The following is a 25,092-nucleotide window of genomic DNA, read 5'->3' as shown; positions in this document are numbered from 1 at the left end:
TTTATTCAAAACAAACCACTTAACAGTATTTTATATGCCAAAGTTGTATTGCATTTTTCACAGGAGGAAAAAAATGGGAACTTAAAACAAACTTTATGTGCTTAGGACAAACTATTCCCATACTCTCTGCCTGGCAATCCTAAATCAGCAGTGTGCAACTTCTGTCAAATATACTGCAGATACATTTGACAGTGGTGGTTAATTTTGCATTTTCTGTGATGAGAAATATTTCATATTAAATTTGTTTTATTTTAAAAAGATTTTCAGTTTTAGTTCCGTAAGATGTAGATATTAAAAAGAAGCATTAAATCAACAGACAAGAAGTATATTTTTACATTGTTCCTGATTATGCTGAAGTGAATACAGTATTGCTGCTTCTTTGCTGGTCTCAGTTTTGGGGCTGCTGATTATGGCTGAGCAAGCAACCCAATCAAGGAAGAAAGGAAGATTATGGCTCAGAATTTAAAAAAAAGAAAATTGAGTAAAGCAGTGCTTCAGAGGAAGTTGGTTTTAAAGCGAGAAAAACACCTGACTGAAATTACGATGTATATTAAGAGTGTTTCTGGAAAGCTTTGTTTTTGGTGGTACAAAATGAGACTGTTGCACATCTGAGTTTTTATTTTGAATTTCATCTCCTTTCTCTCAATCCATCCTCTAGTGATCTTGATAAATTTGTTGTATTTTAACATTAACCATTTATTGCTTGAGAAATAAAATTCAGGGCTGTAGACTACATTAGATCTGTTTTTTGGTTCTTAGACAAATTGACTTGTGAAAGGACCTATTAAGTTTCAAACACGCAGATCAATACAAATGGAATTTTCTCAGTTTTACAGTCATCACCTTTTACTATAAAATGTTGTTTTCAGGTATTACATACCTCTTCTTCCTCATCTTCAAACAAAGACAATGAAGTTTTTGTTGTTACTTTAGTAGATGATAAAGATGAATTCTTCACTTCTGTAGGCTGATGTGAAGAAAACAAATCCTGTTGCGTATGAAAAAAGGCACATATAGCATTTTTAAAGATATGCATTTACCCTTCTGGAATGTTTTCAGCAGCCAACTGAAGACAACAAAATGGTAAATGGAAGAATGGGTAGGACTTTGAGGCAATTTCTGTCCTTATAGAAATATAGCAAGGGATCATTATGTTAACAGCCTGTCAGAATCCATTTATATCACATTTCATAAATGTATAGGTAGAACAATGTGCTTATTCTGGGGATTCTGCCATCTCTCCGAAGGGGGGGGGAGAGGGTAGACTTTAGGCATCTTCAAACAACAGGGAACATTTGAACAAAAAAGGAAGCAATAACCATAAAACCAAGGAGAGTTCTCTTTCCCATGGAAGGGCCTGACATCTGACCAAATGGATGAGGGGAGGGACTGAAATGGGAATGCTTTATATAGGATTGAAATGTAACTTTGTTAGATTCCGTCTTGTATTGCTACAATCGATTCCATCCTAGTAAACATTTTCCTTTTGGACTAAACTTGCATCCAAGAGTTCTTATTTCCTGAGATGTGGATTGAGGTGGGTCCTGACACAGCCCTTCTATCAAAACAGTAAAAACTAAATAACTATTCTTGTGTAACACCCTTGTGCTGTCAAACATTTTAGTAAAGATACTGAGCCCAAGAATTGATTCCATATCTGGCAGAAGATGAACTAATGTTAAAATAAAACACTCCTGAAACACACTTCCACAATCACTGTTGGACAAGTGCTACTCTGAGCTCTGGTAGTTATACGTAGTAGGAAGGAAGTAAAGACCGGTTCCTCCACTTGATAATCTATTAACCAAGTTACACGTCAAGGCAAATATTAGAGACTTGAGTTGTGAGCCTCTAGTTTGATCTTACTAAGACTTTATAAAATGGTACTAATATTTCATGTGATGTTGATTCTATCCCTCTGTTAATGCAACCTAGGATTGTGTTGGCTGTTTTGGCTACTGTTGCACACCATTGGCTCATATTTAAGTGACTGTTCATTAGGACTCCAAGATCCCTCTCACAGTTACTGCTAATGAAGCTGGTTTCACCTAACCTGTACCTGTACATTTGGTTTTTCTTGCCCAAATGTAAAACCTTATTTTTCTCTATATTGCATTTCATTTTATTAGATAGGGCCCGGTGTTCAAATCTGTTGAAATCCATCTGGATCTTGAGCCTATTTTCTGAAGTGTTGGCTATTCCTGCCAGTTTAGTGTTGTCTACAAATTTGATGAGTTTCCCTTCTATTCCTTCATCTAAATTGTTTATGAAGATGTTGAAGAGTACTGGGCCTAAAGTGGAACCTTGGGGTAACCTACTGCTTCCTTTCTTCCAAGTAGATGTAGTTCCATTGAAGACTATATGTTGAGTGAGTCAACTACGATGAGTCAATTACATTGAGTTGCATGTTAACTGCAACTTTGACATCCTATTTCTAGAAATCTTAGTAATGTGAGTTCCATGGCTAGTAATCATAACAATTAATTATACATGCGGCTTTCACATATTATGCTAACATTGCAAAGGAGACATAATTATTCCCAGCTTCAGTATTTCAATAAGGAGGTGGTATAGGCAATATTTAACTGTATGCTAAATTAAATAATTAAGAACTTACTTCAGAATCCTCTTCATCAGAGAATAGGCTTTTCTGACTTTTGAAAGGGGTTGGAGTTAAATTTTTGAACCTCTTATCAGAAGAATGTTGACTCTTAAAAACACACAATACACATACAAATTTATAAATCTAAAAGGAGTTTAATGTAAGCAGTCTACTTTTGAAATTACTTCGTCATTGATTTGTGATTTTTTTCCCCCTGTAAATTTGGAAAACCAGTATATGAAAACTAAAGACAAGTGGTTTCTGATTATGAAGAATTTTCTTCCTTTCAGGCTGCATTCTGAGCTTTCTGTTTTTCCTTTCCTTATCCTCACTAGAAGGGAATGTATACTGTACGCACACAATCAAAACTGAAAGTTTAGAGGTATACATTCCTTTCCAATGAGGAGAAGGAAAAGCAAAATTTATGCTTTAGAATTAAGCAAAAGAGCTTAAACCTAACCACATGGTAATATTTGAGAGAGAAAACAAAGGTTTTATCATGAGCTAACTCTTAAACCTAGATTATAACTATGCACTAGAAGTTCAATCATCATAATTTGCAAACACTATCCAATCAGATTATTTATATAAGCTAATTCACTATATTTTGTTATAGCATGCACTGTTCCTATTTACCAATTACTTTATGTCATAATTAATCAACACTTTTCTTTTTATGTGACCAAAGAGCAGGTATTGCTCCTTGTGCCTCAATGAGACAATCAGATTTTGTCCACCTGCAAGAAAGAGATGGTAAAAAATTAGGAGCTAAAAGGACAGAAAGTGTCTTAAGGATTTTGTGCCTTTGTTGAAAGTAAAATATGGCTATCCTCCTTCACCTGTGCTACTCCCTCACTAGTATGGAGGATTAGATTAGACTGCTGTTAGAATAATGGAGGATAAGAGAAATGATAATGGATAAAAAAGTAGGCAACAAGGAAATGCCACCAATTGTGGGCAGGGCTGTCAGGTCTCATCAAACTGTATTTGGCCTGGGACTGGTATTTATTAATATAGAATCAAAGATAAATACAATATCATTATATGTAATTTAATTATAATGTTTTTGGACATATCTCAATTTTATATTTTGGAGTGTTTTTTCTCTTTATTTTCCAACTAAGATAATAGCCGTTTCCAGGAAATGTTTGGCCTCCCAACCACCAAAAATGTACCAGTTCTTGATGTAAAAGATGAACAGATATTTCCAAGTATCATGTGCTATTTTTGTGAAGAGCTTCTCCTTAACTTTTGATAGAATTCTTGAAGTGACAAGAACTAGACCAAAGCATAAATGGAAGATTGCAGCTAAATCTAGCATAACAGTATATGAAATCTGCTCTGTGGACTCTGAAGTGATAAGAACAACCCCCACTACATCATTCAGTTAAGCTCTTCTCTTCTAGAGCAGAGATCCCCAACCCCCTGCTATTCGGAACCAGGCCATGGAAGTGGCAGATGAGCATACATCCCCACTTGTGCAAACATCGGGCAAGCGATGTGGCAGGTCTGGCACTATCTGATTTTACTAACTGGATTTGGAAGGAGGAGGGTTAAACTGATTCACATCTAAATTCACTGGATGTTGAAAGTGAGGTAACTCATTACAAACTAATCTTCAATGTAATACTTTTTTAAAAAAAAGTCTGTTTGAAAAGAAAATTTACGTTTTTTGCAATGTTGATGTCAGCCTTTTCCTTGAATAGATCCCCATCAACATCAAAGAAGTCCACAGAAGATTTGGCTATTTAAAAATAAGACACAAAGAGTTCACTTTAGGATTAGATTTATTAGCAAAAGAGAAAGTCAGTTAACAAAACAGTAATATTGGTAAACCATTTGTGCGTATATAGATAAAAATAATTAAGGAGGGATCTCACACATAATAAAAAATACTTTATTGTATACTATATTTTAATGAATACTTCCACATAGCATTAAAGATATAAATTAAATGTAATATGCAATAAAGTTTTATTAATGTGACAGGAGACTACAGAAAAATAGCTTATATTTCAGTATCAAAGGCACTGTCATAAACTACGAAACATTACCTAAAGAGATTCTAAGCTCTTTTAATTATGATAAAGGAGAAGGAGTTAAAAAGTTTAAGATTTAGAAACTTACCTATAACACTACTACTCTTACTGGATTCAAAGTTGTTATCTTCCTCAAATAGACCAGGAGCTTCATGTAGCTTGGGAGATTTATCTGTGATTGATTCTGTCAACTTTTTATTCTCTTTCTCCAGTAGAACTGAAGAAGGACTAAATACATCATTCATACCTATGAACAGAGTTTAAAAATAGTCATCTGATATCTAGAGTTGAAGTTCTATAGTTGTTTTACTTAAAAAAAAAATCAAAATCATTGGAGCAAATAAAGAATTTACCTTATAAATCATTAGGCATAAAATTTGCTATACAACTTCCAAATACACTGATACTTCACTTCTTGTCAGTGGACAGTACCATTTTAACTATAAGTGATCTTATTGTTTAACAATATTTCTAGGAAGGTTCGTCAAATACCGGTTTCTAAAGCAAAACAGTTCTGCCAAAAATAACAACAACAAAACTTTAAAATGTTTATTCAGATCTATAGCATTGTTAACTCAAGATAATTTTAATCTCTCTGTTGGCCAGCAGGAAGTATTTAGAGTGACAAAACATTATTTTAAATCCTAAACAGGTACTCTTCTCCAAGTGTAAATAACAATTCCTGGCAGAGTGTTTTCAGTGTGTTTTATGTTCCCTTATTAGCTAATATGCAATAACATTTTGCTAGTTTATGAGACACTGTTGGAAGTGGCCTCCTTTAAACCATTAATTTAAGATAGGAATCTTAAGATTCAAATTGGGGATGTATAGCCATGTTGCTTAGCCTTTACACTGTATCAGCCATGATGCAAAAGATGTACATGATGATTGGCTTCTTCATTCCTCCCCTCTGCCCATTTTTTGCCTTATTCTTATAACAGAACAGCAGAATAATAGAGTTGGAAGGGAACTAGAAGGTTTTTTAGTCCAACACCCTGCTCAGGCAGGAAACCCTATATCATTTCAGTCAAATGGTTGTCTAATCTCTTCTTTAAAAGGCTCCAGTATTGGAGCATCTACAATTTCTGGAGGCAAGTTGTTCTACTGATTAATTGTCTATCAGATGTCTATCAGTTGTGCTTGCTTGCAAGCAGATGTCTCAATGTTTTGGTCATTTATTCTGTTAATTAATATGAATGACTATTGGGACCAAAACTGCAGAATATGAAAAAAGTAAATAGACTATATAAAAAGAATATAGATTAATCTTCAAACAGAAAGAATAGAAAATGCACAGTAGGAAAGTTGACATAGAAACTATTTGGAGGAGAGCCATGAGAATTATAGTACAAAATGACACAAAAGAGTTACAATAATGATTGCATCAAATGAGAGCAAGACAAAGATACCACATAATATAAATAGAGAGAAGAGGACAGCTGCGGAGAAGAAGAAAAAGGTTCAGATTCAAGGTAATCAAGGCAATTCAAGGTAATCCTTGAATTATGAATGTTCAGTGATCTTTGAAATTTCAATGGTATTGAATGGATTTATGATTAGTTCTCAAATTTCTGGTCATTGCAGTGCCCCCACAGTCACATGAACAAAATTTGGGAACTTGGCAACCAGCTCGGACTTATGACTGGTTGCAGCATCCCACAGTCCCAGATCCCTCTGTGAGGGAAATGAATGATTCCAAAATATGATAAATAGATATAGATACAATGGTTAGAATGCAGTATTGCAGGCCAACTCTGCTCTCTGCCAGGAGTTTAATCCTAACTCGCTCAAGGTTGACTCATCCTTCCATCCTTCTGAGGTCGGTAAAATGAAGACCCAGATTGTTGGAGTGGGGGAGGGAATATGCTGATGTTGTAAACCACTCAGAGAGCACTATAAAGCATTATGATGTGATGTATAAGTCTAACTGCTATTGCTAATAGCTGTTCAGTAGAGATCGCTGATCAAAATCATCTATCTACTTAAGCCATCATTTGTTTAAACACAATTTACTGAAAGCACAACTGGGTTGCTTCATACATGAAACTAAAAATAAGAAAACTTTATTTTTAGTATGATGTTTAAAGCTGAATCTACTGTATATACCGAAAATGCAAGTGCCACTTGTTTAGATCAACTAAAGGATCAAGGATAGCTTGCTTCTGTAATGAAGCTAAATGATTTGAAGATTCCATTGTACAGACATATTTACGAATTAGTGTAGTTCAAGGTCAATTAAGTAAACTTAAAGATTAAAACAATGCAGATCATTGGTCAATTTTTTTATTATCCATACCTGGAAAGAGAGAAACTGCTCCAGGAGGAACTTTCTTTACTGCTTTTAATGAAGGTTCTAAAAAGCATAGAAAATGGATCAAATCGAAACTTTCCTAAAGTCAACCTCTTTTTCTATAACTATGCCTTTACGTATGTATTTGCCTTATTCTTGACTGTTCATGGGCACAGAGATGACATCTTACATTGTTACAGGTGTGACACTTGACAATATTACAATTGTAAGATGATGTGTCTTACAACTGTGTCTGCTGGGAGTCCTTTTACCCGAGGATGAAGTGAATATGGTGCTGTCTAATATGATTCCTATCATCGTGGGTAGATGGAATATAAGGGCCAAGGAAACAGTGAAATCTCATTGTATAGAGCCTAAGGAAGATGCCCCTCATGGAGACATGGAAGCTCTGTTACCAATGCAGCAGGTGCCAATGAAGAGTGTTAAAGGTAAAGGTTTACATCTAACCCATGAGAATAAATGTGAATCAATGAAAGGCTCTTTTTTTGGGGGGGATAACCACATTTTATAGTTACACTTCAAAAATAAAGCTGCATTCTACAGTACTTTTTACTAAACTGGGGGAGGGGGGCTTAAATATATTCTCATCTAGGATCAGATGAAGTTTGTATCAATATACTTTCAAAGGAACTTTTTTAAAAGACCATCTTTCCCATATGAACTGCAGAATTTTCTTGTGTTAGTCTGTAAAATCTTCAAGTTTTATAAAAATTCTTACCATCATTTATTGGGATTCGTGTTTCTTTTTCCTTTGAATCTTCCTCTTTTGGCAATTCAGCAAAAAAATCCTTCTGGTTGGAAATGGAATATAACTCATAACATAATGTATTTTATATTCAGAAAACAGAATAATAGACCATCAAGTACTGCAAAAAACACTCAAAATTATTTTTATACATAATTTCACATATAACAAATTTTCAGTTTCTGACTACTTATTAGGCATGCACATATAACAGGAATTTAGAGCTCATAATGAAATGTAGTTTATAATGTGAAAGCAGTTAACTTTAAATTTCATCAAACTTTGGTGTGAGATCCCTCTAGAATCCAAGACACTATAAAATATAAATATATGTATAATGTAGACAAAAATTGTGTTCACAAAGCCACATTTTTTTAAAAAAAGTCATGGTTGTTAAGCAAGTCATAATAGCCTAGTTTGCACACAAAGAATACCACAATGTGGCTTGTCATTACAGTTACTTCTTGACTTGTGACCTTTCATTTAGCAACTATTTGAAGTTAGGATGGCTCTGGAAAAAGCAACTGATGACTAGTCCTCACCTTGAAAATCTGAAACTTTTCAGCATTTTTGATGTTCAAAAACAATCATGCTTGCTACCTTTCAAGCTACAAAGCTGGCAAACACAACGTTTCTGAGAAGTAGAAAAGCTCTTCCTGTGCACTTTGCTAGTCCACTAATTTTGTAACTTTATCAAAGAAGGATATAAGGTTAGTCTAGCACAGGGGTGTCAAACTCAATTTCATTGAGGGCCACATCAGCATTGTGGTTGCCCTTGGGGGGCCGGGTGGGTATGGCCAGGGTGGGTGCAGCCTACTGGGTGGATGTAGCTGGAGTGCGTATGGCCTACTGGGTGGGCATGGCCAGCTCTACATCATTGGCATCAAGGGTGCCTATGGGGGCCTGGGCAGGAGTGGAACAGATCTGGGGGTCTCTTGCAGAAGGAGGGTCTCTGGGCCAGGGCCAAGGCAGCGGGGACCATTCCCTCACTGTTTCCAGGATGGCTTCGGGGGCCACATGGAACCACTTTGCGGGCCGGATCTGGCCCCCGGGCCTTGTGTTTGACATGTCTGGTCTAGCATGACCTGTTTTTAACAAACCCATGCTGACTTCTAGTGAACATTTTTTTCACAGGTATTGATGTCAAGCTGATGGGTCTACAATATCCTGGATCCATTTCCCCCCTTTTTGTAGATTGGTATCACATTGGGTCTTTTCCAGTCCTCTGCTAGTTCCCGTGATACAGGATCTTTGAAAGATTACATTCAGTGGCTCTGAGGTTACATCTGTCACTCCTTCCAAATTCTGGGACGCAAACCATTTGGCCCAGGTGATTTGTACTTGTCCAGGGAGAATTCTCTTTCTATTTCCTTGCCTATTTTGACGCGTGTACCTGTTCTATCTGCCAATGACTGTAATCCAAGGTCTGAAGAACAAGCCAGGTATTTGATTCTCTTTTAAATATAGTCAGAATGTGGACTAGACATCTCTCAGGTGGGTTAATATTCAGAAGGCAAGTGCTATAGGAACACATATACTGTAAGAGGATCTCTCAGATTTCCCTTCCACTTTATTGGAAATAATTTTCGTACTTCTTGACTTATGTTACTTCTTCTTGCTGCCTTGCTCCGCAAACAGATTTGGCTTACAGTACACAGATTAGGTATTTTTATCTTGCCTTTTTTAAAAAAAAAACTTATTTGGTCAACTCAAGATTGAAAACATTTCTAATATTCCTGCCTCTTATTTTCCCCACAACAACACCTTTGTAAGGTGGGTTGGGCTAAGAGAGGGACTGGGCATCTACTTACCTTTTATGCCTAAAGGAGGCTCACAATTCATGGTCTCCTGCCTTTTAGGCCAGCACATTTGGCACTACACCAAACTGACTTGCCTAGATCTTGTAGACCTCATTAGCCCTAAGCCCTGGGACTTCAGGAATAACAGGCCTGCTCTCTTTAGTTGAACAATCAGATTTGGTAAAACTGTCTTAACTATAAGTTATAGACAAAACATTCTTTCTGCATACCATCCTCTACCTAATTCACACTCCTTCAATTATATCTGATTTATGACCAAGGTTATAACCAAGTGAGAAACATGTTGTTTCCTGCTTAACTTTGTTCAGAACAGGATTCTAATGTTCTGAGGGATAGAAGATCCATCCTGTGGAAACCAAATCTTAAAAAAAATACTATAATATAATCAAATGAAGTACAGATTATATTCTTTTGAGACAACCATATAGCATAGAAGAGCAGAGGTGACATCAAGCCTTTTTGCCTAGTTCTCAGGACATACAACTATTTAGATATGAAGTAGGAAAAAGGGGCCTTAGGTGCTCCTCTCAACCCCTCTTGAAAGAAGCCATGTCCCTTTCTAGGCTTACATGTTAGCTATATGATTCCGGGAAAATATGTGCCTGAATCAAGTAGGCATCAAAGAAGACAAATTAGGCTGCAGTGATTGTTTTCATCCTACTGCAGTAATTTATTATATCCTACAATCTTTTGGGGGGGGGCATGGATGCATTTGCCTCTTCGTGGAGATAGTGGCACCTAGGTTCAAAGTAGCTTTCTGCCTTGCATGCAAATAGGTGCATGTCCCTAGCTAGTTCCCTAAAGGAATATACAAACCACATATTAACCTCATCATCGAAGAGTCCTGTCCCACCACTGAAGAGGCCATCTTTAGAACCAAATGGTGAGAAATCTTCATCTGTCATCTTGGGAGGTTTAAAGATATCCTCATCTAGAATAAGATAATGTTTTCATCAAAGGAGCTAAAAAAAGACAGTTATGAAGTTCTCAGATAGATAGTAAGATAGTATGATTAGGAGTAAACTTTCCCTACTGAAGTTTTCCATAGACTGCACCTACTACCCCTTCCACAGAAGATGAGAGCAAAGGAGCCACAGAAGCTGTGTTTATACAATCTCCTGGATAATTTTGGGGGATTCAAAACTCAGATTTCTTTCTATCCAATTAATTGAGAAAGCAAGAATGTCAAGATATTGTGTTATTTTTCAGCTTCTAGTAGTTTGCATAGCACTTAAAAATGTACTGAAAAGAGGTTTCTATGAGAAAAGACCTTAAAGTCAACAAAATAATTAAAATATACGATAACAAAAGGCATGCAACTTCACACAGCTTTTTCATATGATCTGACTTTGTCTGAATATAAATTATAAAAGTGAAGGCACAATATTTCCAAGGCATAATACCATTCAACAGTAAGCACATTCAGAACCTTAGAAAATGGCTGATTCAGAATTTATTTTTATCCTGCATTTATTATTTTTATAACTCAAGGTGGTGAACATACCTAAATCATCCTTCATCCTCCTAAATGAGGTTGCTCTCATGTCTTCATTCCTCATAGGAAATGCAGCTCCTAAAGACAAACCCCCCCCCACGCCCCAACTTACCATCTGAGTGAACATTAACATCTTCCTTAATAGGGATTGTAGTCTTATTTTTCGTATCTGTTCAGGAAGAAAATATTTATGATCATTTTTCTTCTTCACAACTGCATTGCATATGAAGCATTTAAAAGTGCAATGAACAGAAAAGTTGTCATCTGCCTGACTTTTCATTTTTTTCCTATAGATTTAAGCTCTCTTTTTTCCACTGGCTTTGCCCCTTTAATTATGATTGATAGCTTTCAGTCTTTCTAGTGCCAGACAATACACGCCAAACTGCAATTTTATGGCTTTTCATGGCTAGCCATTACCCTAATGGGCTATGATCTCACACACACTACCTGACCTTAAAATGGGCCACTGACTTACAGCTGCAAAGCAGACTTATCAATTCTACCTAGAAACATTTTCTTGGCCTACTCTGCACACCTTCTTCAATTAGCTAGAATACCTTAGCCACATAATGATTCCAAAATTTGGAATGGATTTATCCCTGGCTAGATTTAATGTCCTCCCAACAGCTGTTACTGAAAAGATATACTGAAAGATCCTTTCTGAAAAGAGACTGAGTCCATGTGGTAGAGGAGTAACTGAAATTGTGGAACATGTTATTTTGTATTGTTACCATTTTGCAGATATTTGTCAGGAATCGCCATTCTTTACTAAATATCCTAATCATTCTGACTTGTTTTATCTTGTTATTATCAGATCAATCCGATTTTATTGACCACAGCTAAGTGGTCAGTCCCAACTATCTGGAGAACAGGTTGGAAGAGGTCTTGCCAGATTATTATTTTCTTTTTTTCCTCCAGAGTCCAACTAATCTACAATTAAGTAATAAAATAACCTTTGCTGAATCTCTCTCAGGGAAAAAAAATATTTCTTTTTTGAGTTTGGATGTATCGGATATACTTTTAACAAAAAATTACATTTAACTTTGAACAAAGAATAGTTTTCATAATAGAAACAGGTTATTTAAATAAGTAATTTCTTGATCTACTATATATTATAAAGTGTAAGATACATTTAAATAATTCTCCTTGATACCAGTGAGCATTAATGAAAATACATTAAAAAGCTAAATTGTAGTATAACAATTTACTGGAAATAAAAGATTTTAAAAATATTATTAGAATAACATTTTCTATCATAGTTTATGAAGCAAAAGCAAAAAAAAGATATGTGGAATTGCTTACGTAATTGTTCTTTCTGTTCTTTACTTAGCTCCTCCCCTTTGATTCGGGCTGCAAGCTCATCAGTAAACGATGTAGGTCTTTTCTTTTGAGTTCCAAACAGGGAAGTTGAAATGGGTTAGAAGGAGATGAGGCACACTGTTATAAATTTTTTTAAGTTTCTTCATAAATTACTTAAAGCCAGACATATTATAGGCTAGGAAATGTTAGAGGGGAAAACACAACTTTCAAACTAATAGGAGCACATGGAAGCAACTGCAAGATGGGTCTAGGAATCCAGAACTGGATGCAGTATTCCAAGTATGGTCTTACCAAAGTTTTATAAAGCGGTACTAACACTTCACTATCCCTCTACTAATACAGCCTAGGATTGCATTGGCTTTTTTGGTGTCTGAAGCACACTGCTGGCTCATATTTAAGTGATTGTTTACTAGGACTCCTAGATCCCTCTCACAATCACTGCTGTTTAGCCAGGTTCCACCTATTCTATACCTGTACATTTGGTTTTTCTTGTCCAAGTCTAAAAGTTTACATTTTTCAAAATTTAATTTAATTTTGTTAGATAGGGCCCAGTGTGCAAGTCTTTCAAGATCTTTCTGGATCTCGAGACTATCTTCTGGGGTGTTGGCTATTCCTGTCAGCTTGTCGTCTACAAATTTGACGAGTTTCCCCTCTATTCCCTCATCTAAATCATTTATGAAGATATTGAAAAACATTAGGCCTAAGACAGAACTTTGGGGTACATCACTGCTTACTTCCCTCCATTCAGATGTAGTTCCATTAAGGACTATATGTTGAGTGTGGTTTGTCAGCCAGTTACAAATCCATCTGGTGGTGATGCTGTCTATCCCACATTTTTCTACCTTACTAAGAAGGTTGTGGTCTACTTTGTCAAATGCTTTACTGAACTCAAAATATACTATATCCACAGCATTTCTCTGGTCCACCAATTTAGTCACTTTGTCAAAGAATAAGATTTGTTTGGCATGAACTTTTTTTCATAGTTGGCTTTTGGTTATAACTTTGGTTGCTTCAAGCAGAACTGTTACTTGATTATCTTTTCCAGGATCTTCTCAAGTACTGATGTTAGGCTTTGTTTCAAGTCTTAATTGATTCTGAACCTTTTCTAACTTCATATTTGCAGATTCAGGCTATATGCTGGTATTCTTCTTTAGTTATGTGTCTGTCTTTCCATTTGTTATACTTATCCTTTTTGTTTTTCAGTTTATCAGAGTTCTTTATGCATGCTGATTTCTTCTTGGATTTGTTTTTTTCCCCAGTGGCATTGTGGTGGAATGGGCTTTTATAATCACATTTTTCAGTTTCCCAAACTTCTTGAGTTGTTTTCTCCTTTAAGATTTTTATCTATGGAATCCTTCCCAAGCTCTGTTTGTTGAAATCAGCTGTTTTAAACTCTAAGACACTAGTATGATTTTGTTTTATTGCTTGTTTCTGCATTATATTGAATTCCAATATGATATGATCACTCTCCCCCAAAATTCCTGCAATTTCAACCTCCTCTATCATCTTTGTTAATAAGAATTAAGTCCAATATAACTGACCCTCTAACTCCCTTCCTAAAGAGAGACAGTACTCATTACTAATTATCTCCTGCTTGCATTCTGCATTCTTCCTTGAAAATGTGGAAGTTCAGCTGGTCTAGAATATAGTAGATACATGCAGTATTGAGCATACCCAGTACATGTAACATTGCTTTGTGAATTTACTGGCTTCTAGTAAACCTCTGGGTACAATTCAATTTCTGGTTGTCATCTTTAAAATGCTATATGGCATCAGCCCTAGTTGCTTGCAATACTCAGTAGTTTCTGTTTGTCTGAAGAGATCCAGCAGTTCTTCAGGTTCAGTGATGCTACCTGGTGTCCTAAGTAGAGCACCTTCTCTGTCATTGTACCTGCATTATGGATAGCCTCCTTTGAAATTCAGATAGCCCCAATCTTGCTGGCCTTCTGGAAGGCCATGAAGACTTGGCTTTTCCAAAGCATTGGAGATGTTAATGGACCCTAGCATAAGTATATGAATCATATTGGTAAAACATTTTCACAGAGGACCAGACTTTGTTCTTTTAACTGATTGGTGTATTATGTTTTATGTTTTGTTTTTCTGCTCTGCCCAGGACAGTTTTGATACCAACAGCACAAATATGGAAAAATGTAATGAACTAGCTCTTTGTGTATCCCTGTACTCAAGCTGACCCTCAAATAAGCAATGTATTTTTGTATTATGCTTTGCTAAGAAGATTGTACAACATAATGGTCATAGGAGAAAGAAAGAACAACAGGTGTAGAATTGGCAAAAGGAGGAAATCCTAAAATATCTGGGATATTACCAAAGTTGGTACAATATAATACTACTAGAACAAGTATTTTATGAACAACCATTTCACTCATCACATGAATGTTTTGTATTTTTCAGTGCTATAATCCATGCTTTAAGTATTTTACTGATATGCTTTATTAACACTTTCTCATAAAACTGGTGATGCTGTTGAGCAGCAATTTCTTACCAATGTTGTATTTTCTTCTAGGTCACCCTCTTCCTCTTTTTCATAGTCACCAAAAATATCTTCATCTTCATCACTCATTAGTACTGTTCTCTGGAAAAAAATAATAATGTATGTTTCCCTGCAATTGAGAAAAAAATTCCTACAGCGAAATAGATCTAGCCAGCTTTTGACTTGTCTTCCTTTGTTTGCGAAAGAATATCCAGAACATATTGCTTTGCCTTCTTATTGAATGCTTCTGCTTATTATGCCAAAAGTCTCTTCAAAACACTATCAGCATTAATGCTTAGAATCAAATTCTTATTTCATCACTAAGCTACATGGATTCTATTTTCTATCTCTAGTCAAAATGAAAATGATAATATCAGTCGAAATTGCAAAGAACAGATAAAAAATGGATAAAACTGCTGGAAGGTTGTATAGAGGCAGAAAAATAACTGACAAACGTATTGAGATAACAAGCATTCCATCTTGAAAAATGATGCTAAAAGAGGTGGACATGCATTTCCAAACTTCAAATTAGATTATCAAACAAACTGCCTATCATAACAGAAAGGATATAATTTCCAAATGGCAGACCATCAATTACAGAAGCAGCTGGTGTGGCTATTGGACCTCATAAGTACTTATGGTACAAAGGAAATTAAGCAAGCAAATAAAATCTTTCTGTAGTGTTCAGAACCGGAAGGAAAAGCCCACAAGCTAAAGCAGAAATGTACAGCAAAGCTGGATCCTAAAGTGATTCGGGTAGGCAGCAAAGAGCTTGGAAACCTTTGGAAAGCTCTTTTCTGCCTATATAACTCCCTTTAAGACCCAGATTCTGCCATGGTGGTTTGCTGCAGGTTTGTGCTTTGGCTACCTATACTTTTGAGCTTTTTCTTCAGATCCTCGAGGCAAAAAACTACAGAAAGATTTGCTTTGCTTGCTTGCTTCCTTTTCTCTTACTCTTCAGTCTGGAGTCAAAGCAAGTCACTTACAGATTTTGTCACCCTCTTTCTAGGTATGCAGTAACTTAGCAAATGAGGCTTTTAAGAGATTGGAGGGCAGAGGCGGAGAGTTTAGTTTTAGCACCTAATTGGGGCTGGTGGGTGAGAAAGATCAACAAGTCTATCCCAGCTTTTTTTGTTAACTGAGGAAATGTGGCTTTCTGGGGGAAGGAGGAAGTTAAAGCAAGGGCAAAGTTTTGAGTAGCTTGTCCTGAAGCTGCCGCCTTCTCAAAGCCTAACAAGAGCCAGGAGAGGGTTTGTAATCCCCCAATGGCCAGCTGATCAGGGCAAAAAGTTCTGAAAGTAGCTGCCATTCCTGCAAGCAATTGTCAGAGGGCTGAAAATGGCTGCTACTTCCAGGAGGCATAGGGCCTAGACCTCGTCAGGGCAGAATGGGAGGGGAGGGGTGTGTGCAGCAGCCACTGTAACTTTGAAACAGGGTTGTAATTTGGGGCCATCTGTTGTAACTTTGAAGTGACCTGTCATACCTTGAAGACTACCCATAATAACTTTTCACCTCCTTATAAAGTTACAAATCAAAAAAATCTTGTCACCACAGCTTAACTTTTATCTATATACAATCCAGAAATTGTCAGCTTTTTAGTTCTGGTTCAACTAAATGTCCATTGGACATTCAGACAAATTTAAGAACCACGTTACACAGCAAAGCAGACTTAGACATTTTGAATATGGCTTCAGGAAAAGAATGGAAAGATAACAGTAACTGGTTAAAAACAACTGTTGAAATGACCTCAGCAGACCATAATTTTCAATCTGGGTGCCTAGCAATAAAACAGTCTGGGGACAGATTGAGGTGGAGAAAAAGAAATGCACCTTACACTTATCTCCTCTATCCAGTATGGGGTACAGGACCACTTAAGATAGATTCTTACACTTAAATAAGGAAGGAAAACTTGTTTTGGTCACCTAATGGCAATTTGGAGAACCAAAACCTGACAAAATGCATTTCTTACCTGTTTCTGATCTTCATCACTTATAGTCCCAAATTCTTCCAGTTCCTGAGAAGTAAAAAAAACAAAACAAAAAACCCCAAATTTAAGAAAAGTGGCACTCGACTTGACAGCATGCTGTCACACTGTGTTGGACTTCTATGCAATTCTTCTGAAACACTATCTCAATTGTTTTCATATATGCTAGGGATAATAAGCATTTAATTTATATTTAATTTAATTAAAAATATTCTCACCAATATAGTAAACTGATAAATATCTAAATTTCCCAGAACCCTAGAAGTTTATATTTAGAAGCTATTCTAAAATTCATCCAGCAATCATAAGTCTACTCACCTCTTCTTCTTTTCCTTCACTGTCCATTAGGCTTCCATGGTCACCATCCACTGAACCTTTTGTTCCATAGATGAAGGGAAAAGACAAGATTTGTGCGTTGTTTCTTTAACCGGTTATACAGATAGTCCTCAACCTTATAGCCACAACTGAAACCAACATTTCTGTTGCTCAGCAAGACAGTTGAGTTTTGCCCCATTTGACAGTCCCTCTTGCCATAATTGTTAAGTGAATCACTGTCAGTTGTTATGCTAGTAACACAGTTCTTAAGTGAATCTGGCTTGTCCAACGACTTGCTGCTCAGAAGGTCAGAAAAGGTGGCCACATGACCCCGGGACACTGCAACTGTCATAAATACATGCCAGTTGCAAAGCGTTCAACTTTTGATCACATGACTATGGGGATGTTGCAACGGTCATGAAGTGTGAAAAACAGTTGTAAGTCACTTTTTTTCAATGTCACTGTAACTTTGAACAGTTACTAAATGAATGGTTGCAAGTCAGAGACTACCTATATCCCAAATGCCTTTCTCTATTTGAGGAATTTATTTATTTATTTATTTTTATTTACTTGTGTCTTGCCTTTATTATCAGATATGTTTACCTTTATTTCTGGAAATTATAACTCTCCAACATTCTATATCTGGGATCTTCAAACTTGGCCCTTTTATGACTTGTTGAAGTCCACAAGTCATAAAAGGGCCTAGTTTGAAGACCCCTGTTCTATCTAGTATGTATGTAAAAAGCTGGTACCTGAATATACCTTTTCTCCATCTTTCATTTTTTAAAAATATTTTGCATTGTCTTTTGAATTATGTTTTTTTTAATTTAAAAAAACCATACTCATAAATATGGTAAGTATACCCAAAATTGTCTCCCTAGGCCAGGGGTCGGCAACCTAAAAAAGAAAAAGAGCCACTGGGAACCGGTTCCATCACAAATTAAAAAAAGAGGGAGCCGCGTGCGTGTGTCCATGCACGCGCATGCGCAAAAAGGTTTTTTGCGCATGCGCGGACGCACGCGGCTGCCATTTTTTAAAAAATGAGATGGAACCGGTTCCCGGTTGCCTGATGGCGACGGCCCGTCTGCAAAGCTGCCGCTTTCGGCAGCTTTGCAGACGGGCCGTGGCAGCTTCCGCAAAGAGCGGCGCCCCTGCCCATTCCGAGAGGTGCGCGCGCACCTCTCCGAACGACCGGAGGTGCGCGCGTACCTCCGCGCGAATGGGCAGCGGTGCCGCTCTTTCAGGAAGCCCGCCGCGGCCCGTCTGTGAAGCTGCCGAAAGCGGCAGCTTAGCAGACGGGCCGCGGCAGCTTCCGCAAAGAGCGGCGCCCCTGCCCATTCCGAGAGGTGCGTGCGCACCTCTCCGAACGACCGGAGTTGCGCGCGCACCTCCGGTCGTTCGGAGAGGTGCGCGCGCACCTCTTGGAATGGGCAGGGTCGCCGCTCTTTGCGGAAGCTGCCGCGGCCCTTCTGCTAAGCTGCCGCTTTCGGCAGCTTCACAGACGGGCCGCGGCGGGCTTCCTGAAAGAGTGGCACCGCTGCCCATTCGCGCGGAGGTACGCGCGCACCTCCGGTCGTTCGGAGAGGTGCGCGCGCACCTCTTGGAATGGGCAGGGTCGCCGCTCTTTGCGGAAGCTGCCGCGGCCCTTCTGCTAAGCTGCCGCTTTCGGCAGCTTCACAGACGGGCCGCGGCGGGCTTCCTGAAAGAGTGGCACCGCTGCCCATTCGCGCGGAGGTACGCGCGCACCTCCGGTCGTTCGGAGAGGTGCGCGCGCACCTCTCGGAATGGGCAGGGGCGCCGCTCTTTGCGGAAGCTGCCGCGGCCCGTCTGCTAAGCTGCCGCTTTCGGCAGCTTCACAGACGGGCCGCGGCGGGCTTCCTGAAAGAGCGGCACCGCTGCCCATTCGCGCAGAGGTACGCGCGCACCTCTCCAAAGGTTTGGGGAGGTGCGCGCGCACCTCCGCCCATTCGGGGAGGTGCGCGTGCACCTCTCCAAACGGGCGGTGCCACTCTCCATTTGGAGAGGTGCGCGCGCACCACTGCCCGTTGGAAGAGGTGCGCGCGCACCGGGCGGCTGGGAGCCGCAAGAGACGGCTCAAAGAGCCGCATGCGGCTCCGGAGCCGCAGGTTGCCGACCTGTGCCCTAGGCCCTAACCCAAGCCATTTCTGTATTAAATTTCTAAGGTTAGTTTTTTTTAGAAAAGAGAAAGAAATGGGTTCAGTGCAAAAAGACTGAAGTCAGCAACATTCTGTGATTGCCAACATGTGCTGCGGATGGCTGTTCCAGACAGTGTAGAATAGTGGTCTCCCATGGTTTGAATGCTGGGAGATGAGGGGATTAGTCATCAAACTCAACCACAGTGCAGCCTTTTAAAAGATGCTAAATTTGCTAACCTAATCACTTTTGGAAATGACTTATCTAATCATCTTAAAGCAATCAGAGATCTATGAAACAACCAATTTAAAAAGTCAATTGGTGCAGAATGGGACAATTGGCCACGGCCACAATGCTGCACCAACTTCACCCCAGGCTCCCCACCACAGTCAACCTACCAACGGGCATTCATTATTGACTGGCCCTCTGCCAGTGCTCTTCCTCCTCCAGCACTGATCCCCTGTCACTCCTCCCCCTGCCCCCTCATGCCAGGTGATTTGCTGAGGGACACCGGTTCCCAGCCAATTCTCAGTGCAAGACAATTAGCCACATGTCCAGGTAGCCAATCTGCATGCCAAGGGGGAGGGGGAGGAAAGGGAGAGACTTTCTTTGCCTTGCTGGAAAACTTCTCAGCTAGCCAGCCAGCCACTGGAACCTATTTCCTTTCAGATAATATGTATATATCCCCAAGGAAAAGAATAACTTTGAATAACGTTGACTCTGAATAACCTTCAGGATGCACGGCTAATTGTCCTGTGCTGTGAATTGGCCGGGAAGAAAAGAAAAATTATAAGTGTAATAATTTGAAATACACAGCAAAAAGTAAATAAGATTTTGAACCAAGACTGTTATAAATGAGTTCAAGATCCAAATAAATTGGAATATTGAACCTTCTATTATATAATTTTGGAATTATTATATAAAATAAAGCTTTTCATTGGAAATAAAAATAATTTTGTCTACTACAAATTATAACAAGTGATTTTATGATTAGAGTATGATTTTAATTGAACAAAAGAGAGAACTAGAAATTCCAGGCAGGATGAAAACAAATCTCCCTTTGGTTTTGATTAGGATTAAGATTTACAAAATGACAAAAAAATCCCCACTACATTTGAAATATTAAAGCCCTTTGGATAATGGGGGCAGAAATTGGTAGCCACAATATCAATAACACCAGGAATGATGTCTGCTTCAATCAATGGATTATGTCTAAGGAATGTTAATGAAGGAATGACAGATATGAAACAAATGTTGCTTGATGCGGATACAATAGAATCAGAAATACTATATATTTAAAGTGTGGATTATAAGATTGTGAAGGCACTTAAAGTGGAAACACAAATCACAGATCAAAAGATTACTTGGATAAGGACTCTTTAGTGGATATGCAAAGAGGCTTGTTAAAGCCTCGGAGAAGTCTATGGAATAGGACAAAGAAGAATTTGAGAGATCAAATTCCCTGACAATATATGAATAAATTAAAAGTTTAGATTTTCAGAAGCAAAAGGAATATAAATTTGGTTTATTTGATCAGAATTAAAATAAGACAGTTTTATGAAATTTTGGAATGCTTTTTTATAGACTTTATGCCAATGCAGATTGAAAAGTAGAAGCCTTATGGATTTATTTATAGATAACAGATGGGTTATGGAAAGAACATATAGCTATATCTGTTCTGGAAAGAAGTTACAAACTGTTCATCTCCTATAGAGGTGAAAAGCTATCAAACCTGTTCATACTTATGATAAAGATTGGAAGTCACTTTTTATATATATTTTTCTTTATTTCAATCTTTCTTTTTATATACACACATACACACACACATACACACAGAGAGAGGGGGGAGAAGGGGGGAGGGAGAGGGAGAGGGAGAGGGAGAGGGAGAGGGAGAGAGAGAGAGAGAGAGAGAGAGAGAGAGAGGGAGAGAGAGAGAGGGAGAGAATGGTTCATGGTGTTTTGGATGTGTTCCATCCCATATTATGATTAAGTGTATTTCCAGAAAATTGCTAAATCATCCTCAGAACAGCTAAATAATCACAGGACAGAATACTCTAGAGTTCTCTGGAATATTCCGTCACTAAAGATTAAATATTTTGCACATACCTAGTGAATAGTAGGGAGTCCCTGCGATTTTACTCCGCTAATCGTTGCCAACTATAAGGGGCATCTTCTTTTGACACTGTTGTCCAAAGACGTTTCTACAGCGATGTGGCCAGCCTGATGTCACAGAGTGCTGTTACCTTCTCATCGAAGTGGTACCTATTTATCTACTTACAGTTACATGCTTTTGAACTGCTAGGTTGGCAGGAGCTAGGGTAAGGACAGGAGCTCAGGTCTCAAACCTGGACTGTTAGTTTTCTAGCCAACAAGCCCAGTGTCTTAACTGCTGAACCACTACACTGGCCCTAATGAATAGTAAGTGGCCTATAATAAGCCTTAAAAATAAATTAACCTGTAGACATTTTATTACTAATTCTTTCACCTACCTTCAGTGGAAGGATCACCAAGCCCAACATCATCTTGTTCCATAAACAGCTGGGAGCCAATTAAGTATGGCAAAGGTCGATCAACATAAAGATCCTGTAAAGTTTTTTAAATTTAAAACACTTTTTAAAGATTAAACTTCAAAATATAACAATCTGCACAACTGTACTCTTTGATGGCTAATCACTGGTCAATAAAATAGGAGAAAAATGGTTTGAAACATACACCACCACCATCCCCATCTACCTTTTTAAATAGTTCATTTAATAGTGTTAGGACTCGGATGGAAGGGAGCCTATGGGTTGTTCTTTGGGGGAACTGTACAGACTACAAACAAAAAGAGATGCTTTGTCTGCTACAAGGGAGGAGTTTAACACTGCCAAAAAAAAACCAATCCCAAATTGTGATCGTGTGACTGTGGAAGGCAGGACAATAGTTTTAAGTTTGAATTTAGGTCACAGCAGTTTTTGGAAGGCCATTGTTAGGTAAATGGTAGTAAGTTGAGGACTACCTATAGTTTAGCTCTTACAAGCAAATAAAATATGCTTTTCTGAACAACGCTGAGAGGTAGTTTTCATTAATTTATAAAAATGGGAAGGAGTAGTCTACAAGTACAATTATGGGAAAACAAACAAAGGAAAGCAGACCAAGGACATGCTAGCAAAGTACCATATAAGCATATTTTTTTAACGATTGTGCCTGCCTGAGTAATACATTAACAAATTGATCTGCACTGATTGAATAAGGTAACTTAATTTAAATATATGACAAATTTAGAGTCCCTCTCTGAGGGAGATGGATGGTTCAAAAATGTGAATATATAAATGAAATTAAATTGTCGCAGAATGAAGATGGAGTGCAATCCCATTTTTTTTAAATAAGATCCAAGAGTATATAAACATCACTGACCAACTGATACAAGTCAGTTTAAGCAGGAGTCTCCTCATTTTGCTTCAGTGTATCAAGAGATCATGATTAGCCTGAGGTCATTAAATAGCTTTTACTACTGCGTTAAGTCAAGCCAGTGAAACTGAAGTGACCAGAAATACCAAGTTCCATTACCTTAGGCTCCAGTATTAGTTCCAGCCTTTCATTGGTTTCTTCTTCAGAGTCTGAGTTCCCTGCTTTGATGTCCAGTTGTTCAAAGGCATTGTCTAATACCTGCAGCCCAAAATTGATGGCTTCCTGAATCTTGGGAATCAAATCAGCTTCTTTCTGTTCACGGGTTTTCTCCTACAAAATCAAAATATACAAATCCCATATTTTTCACATACAATGGAGGAAGTTATAATTTTTGGTCATCACTGTGAAATTACTCGCAATAAAACTTACTTACAAAATATGGAGGTGAGGTGATTAACCTCACAAAACTCAACAAATCTAAACATAAATGTTACAAATTAAGACACAGAATCAAATTCCTAACTAACCTATTAGAAAAGACAGGGAAAAGGAGGATAGAATATAGTCCTCGATTTACAACCATTCATTTAGTGACCATTCAAAGTTACAAGGGCACCAAAATAAGTGACTGTTATGACTGCTATTCACATGACCATTGCAGCATCCCCGTGGTCACATGATCGAAATTCAATCGCTGGCAACCGGCATGTATTTATGACAGTTGCAGTGTCCCAGTCTTCAGTCCACCACCTAGAGTTTATTATTCCCCAAAGGCAAATAGTTTAGTCCCCTAACACTTAACCAGCTACCCTGTTAAATTCAGAAGCTGGAAATAAAAGTAAGTTTTGTAGCCTCTCGGCTAAAAGGAATGATCCAGTTGACTAGTATTTAATTAATGCTACCTCTACAAAGATGTGAAAAGATTGAGCCCATAGGCAATTCTCTCCCTCCTCCTAGAAGCTCTGTGGATTTTCGTATCTTGATAAGGCCTCCTATTTAAGAGAGCAGTTTAGTAACTCTTGTACCATCACATACATTCCAGGGAACACCTCACTAGTCTTCTACTTCCTATTCCCAGGAAAGGAATAGGAAGAGATGGGACTCACACAACCCATCCTATTTTTCCTGATTATTAAAAAGTCAAAATACAAAACAAGAAAATGCCACGTTCTGTCTATATAGCATAAAGAAACACCATTAGAGAATTCACTCCTTTTTCCTTTCCTTGATAGACAAACCAATCTAATAAACAACAACAAAAAATATTAAAAGAAAATGTAAAATATAAAATCTCTTTTTAAATTAAAAAACACAAAACATTCAGTGTTGGAGAAGGCAACTTGCAAAACTGTTCAAATTATTGGTAACTTAAATAAACAAAAGAAAATTTCTGGAAAAAAATTCTACTCAATGATCTGAGTAGACCACAAAATTGCAGTGTATACGCTCTGCCCAGAATATTACAGATCACAAGGTAAAAGTACAGAATATTAGAGAGTAAGAATATTCCACAGAATAAAAGGGTGCATCTCTGAACATATCGCAAATGTGTAAAATGTTGGAGTTATAAACAATTCCTTAACTTGTGGAGAGAAAATGTAGACTTCAGTACAACACAGAAACTAATGAGGATCCTAGTGCAATTAAATGCATTACCTATTTTTGTAAAGACAGAATCTCTTCAAACAAAGCAGAGGTTGTGGGGAGTGAAGTCACTTTTTTCCAGCCTTGGTCCAGTGACTTCTTTGGTGTTTTGGCCATAGATTAGCCGCATGCGGCTCTTTCAGCCGTCTCCTGCGGCTCCCAGTCCTCTGCCATGTGCAGTCCAAAAAAAAAAAAGTGGGACTAAAAAAGTTCAACCAATCAATTCAAATATGCAGGGTAGGTGCATATCTCGCCTTGGCTCCACTCTTCAGTCAAACCATGTTCTGCACATGCAGACACATTTTTTGCGGCTCCCAGTTTTTCCTTTTGTGAGGGAACCGGTTCAGAGTGGCTCTTTCACTGTTTCAGGTTGCTGACCCGCCTTACAGCATTGTATACAGATTGGATTTTACCCAATGGGACATTATTTCTCTATATTAAACTTGCCTGTTCTAATTTGTCTCCTCCTTCAGTTTTGGATATGAGTTCATCCATTTCATCATCATAAACTCTCTATAAATATAAGCAAAATAATTTAAACAAATATTTGGATACAAATTCATAACTTCATCTTCAAGTGTTTATAAATAAATAATTTTAATAAATATTTAATATCTATTACACATATTATTCATTTGCCAGAGAAATAGGAGGAAAGTGACATCCTTCAATTTTGAGGAAATCTAGCCGAGGTCTGGCCAGACCTTTGGGAGGTCCAACCTGCCACTACTCCTTTATTTCACTCTCCAAATTACTGGTTATAGCCTGTTCACCAACCAGAT

General features: G+C 38.0%; 1 protein-coding gene across 18 annotated transcripts in view; it reads right to left on the bottom strand.

Annotated features, from left to right (window-relative positions):
- Positions 1 to 25,092, bottom strand: part of LOC310639783 (WASH complex subunit 2C-like) — a 52,062-nt gene that overhangs the window by 23,332 nt on the left and 3,638 nt on the right. For 13 of the 18 annotated variants that reach the window (XM_083361670.1, XM_083361687.1, XM_083361680.1 and 10 more), the window contains exons 3-17: positions 24,758 to 24,823; positions 22,826 to 22,996; positions 21,766 to 21,859; positions 17,126 to 17,181; positions 16,793 to 16,837; positions 14,836 to 14,925; positions 12,315 to 12,396; positions 11,125 to 11,181; positions 10,345 to 10,448; positions 7,671 to 7,743; positions 6,938 to 6,994; positions 4,730 to 4,888; positions 4,270 to 4,346; positions 2,618 to 2,710; positions 881 to 988 (exon numbers count right to left, since the gene is read on the bottom strand). In XM_083361670.1, coding sequence (XP_083217796.1) covers positions 881 to 988; positions 2,618 to 2,710; positions 4,270 to 4,346; positions 4,730 to 4,888; positions 6,938 to 6,994; positions 7,671 to 7,743; positions 10,345 to 10,448; positions 11,125 to 11,181; positions 12,315 to 12,396; positions 14,836 to 14,925; positions 16,793 to 16,837; positions 17,126 to 17,181; positions 21,766 to 21,859; positions 22,826 to 22,996; positions 24,758 to 24,823 — 1,332 coding nt within the window. Of the gene's footprint in view, positions 1 to 880; positions 989 to 2,617; positions 2,711 to 4,269; positions 4,347 to 4,729; positions 4,889 to 6,937; positions 6,995 to 7,670; positions 7,744 to 10,344; positions 10,449 to 11,124; positions 11,182 to 12,314; positions 12,397 to 14,835; positions 14,926 to 16,792; positions 16,838 to 17,125; positions 17,182 to 19,674; positions 19,700 to 21,765; positions 21,860 to 22,825; positions 22,997 to 24,322; positions 24,339 to 24,757; positions 24,824 to 25,092 lie in introns of those variants that run through there. The other 5 variants (XM_083361682.1, XM_083361678.1, XM_083361685.1 and 2 more) reach the window with 5 other exon arrangements.

Source organism: Vipera ursinii (genome assembly GCF_947247035.1).
Source record: "Vipera ursinii genome assembly, chromosome: 4".
NCBI lineage: Eukaryota > Metazoa > Chordata > Lepidosauria > Squamata > Viperidae > Vipera > Vipera ursinii.
This window is presented reverse-complemented; position numbering and strand designations above follow the sequence as displayed.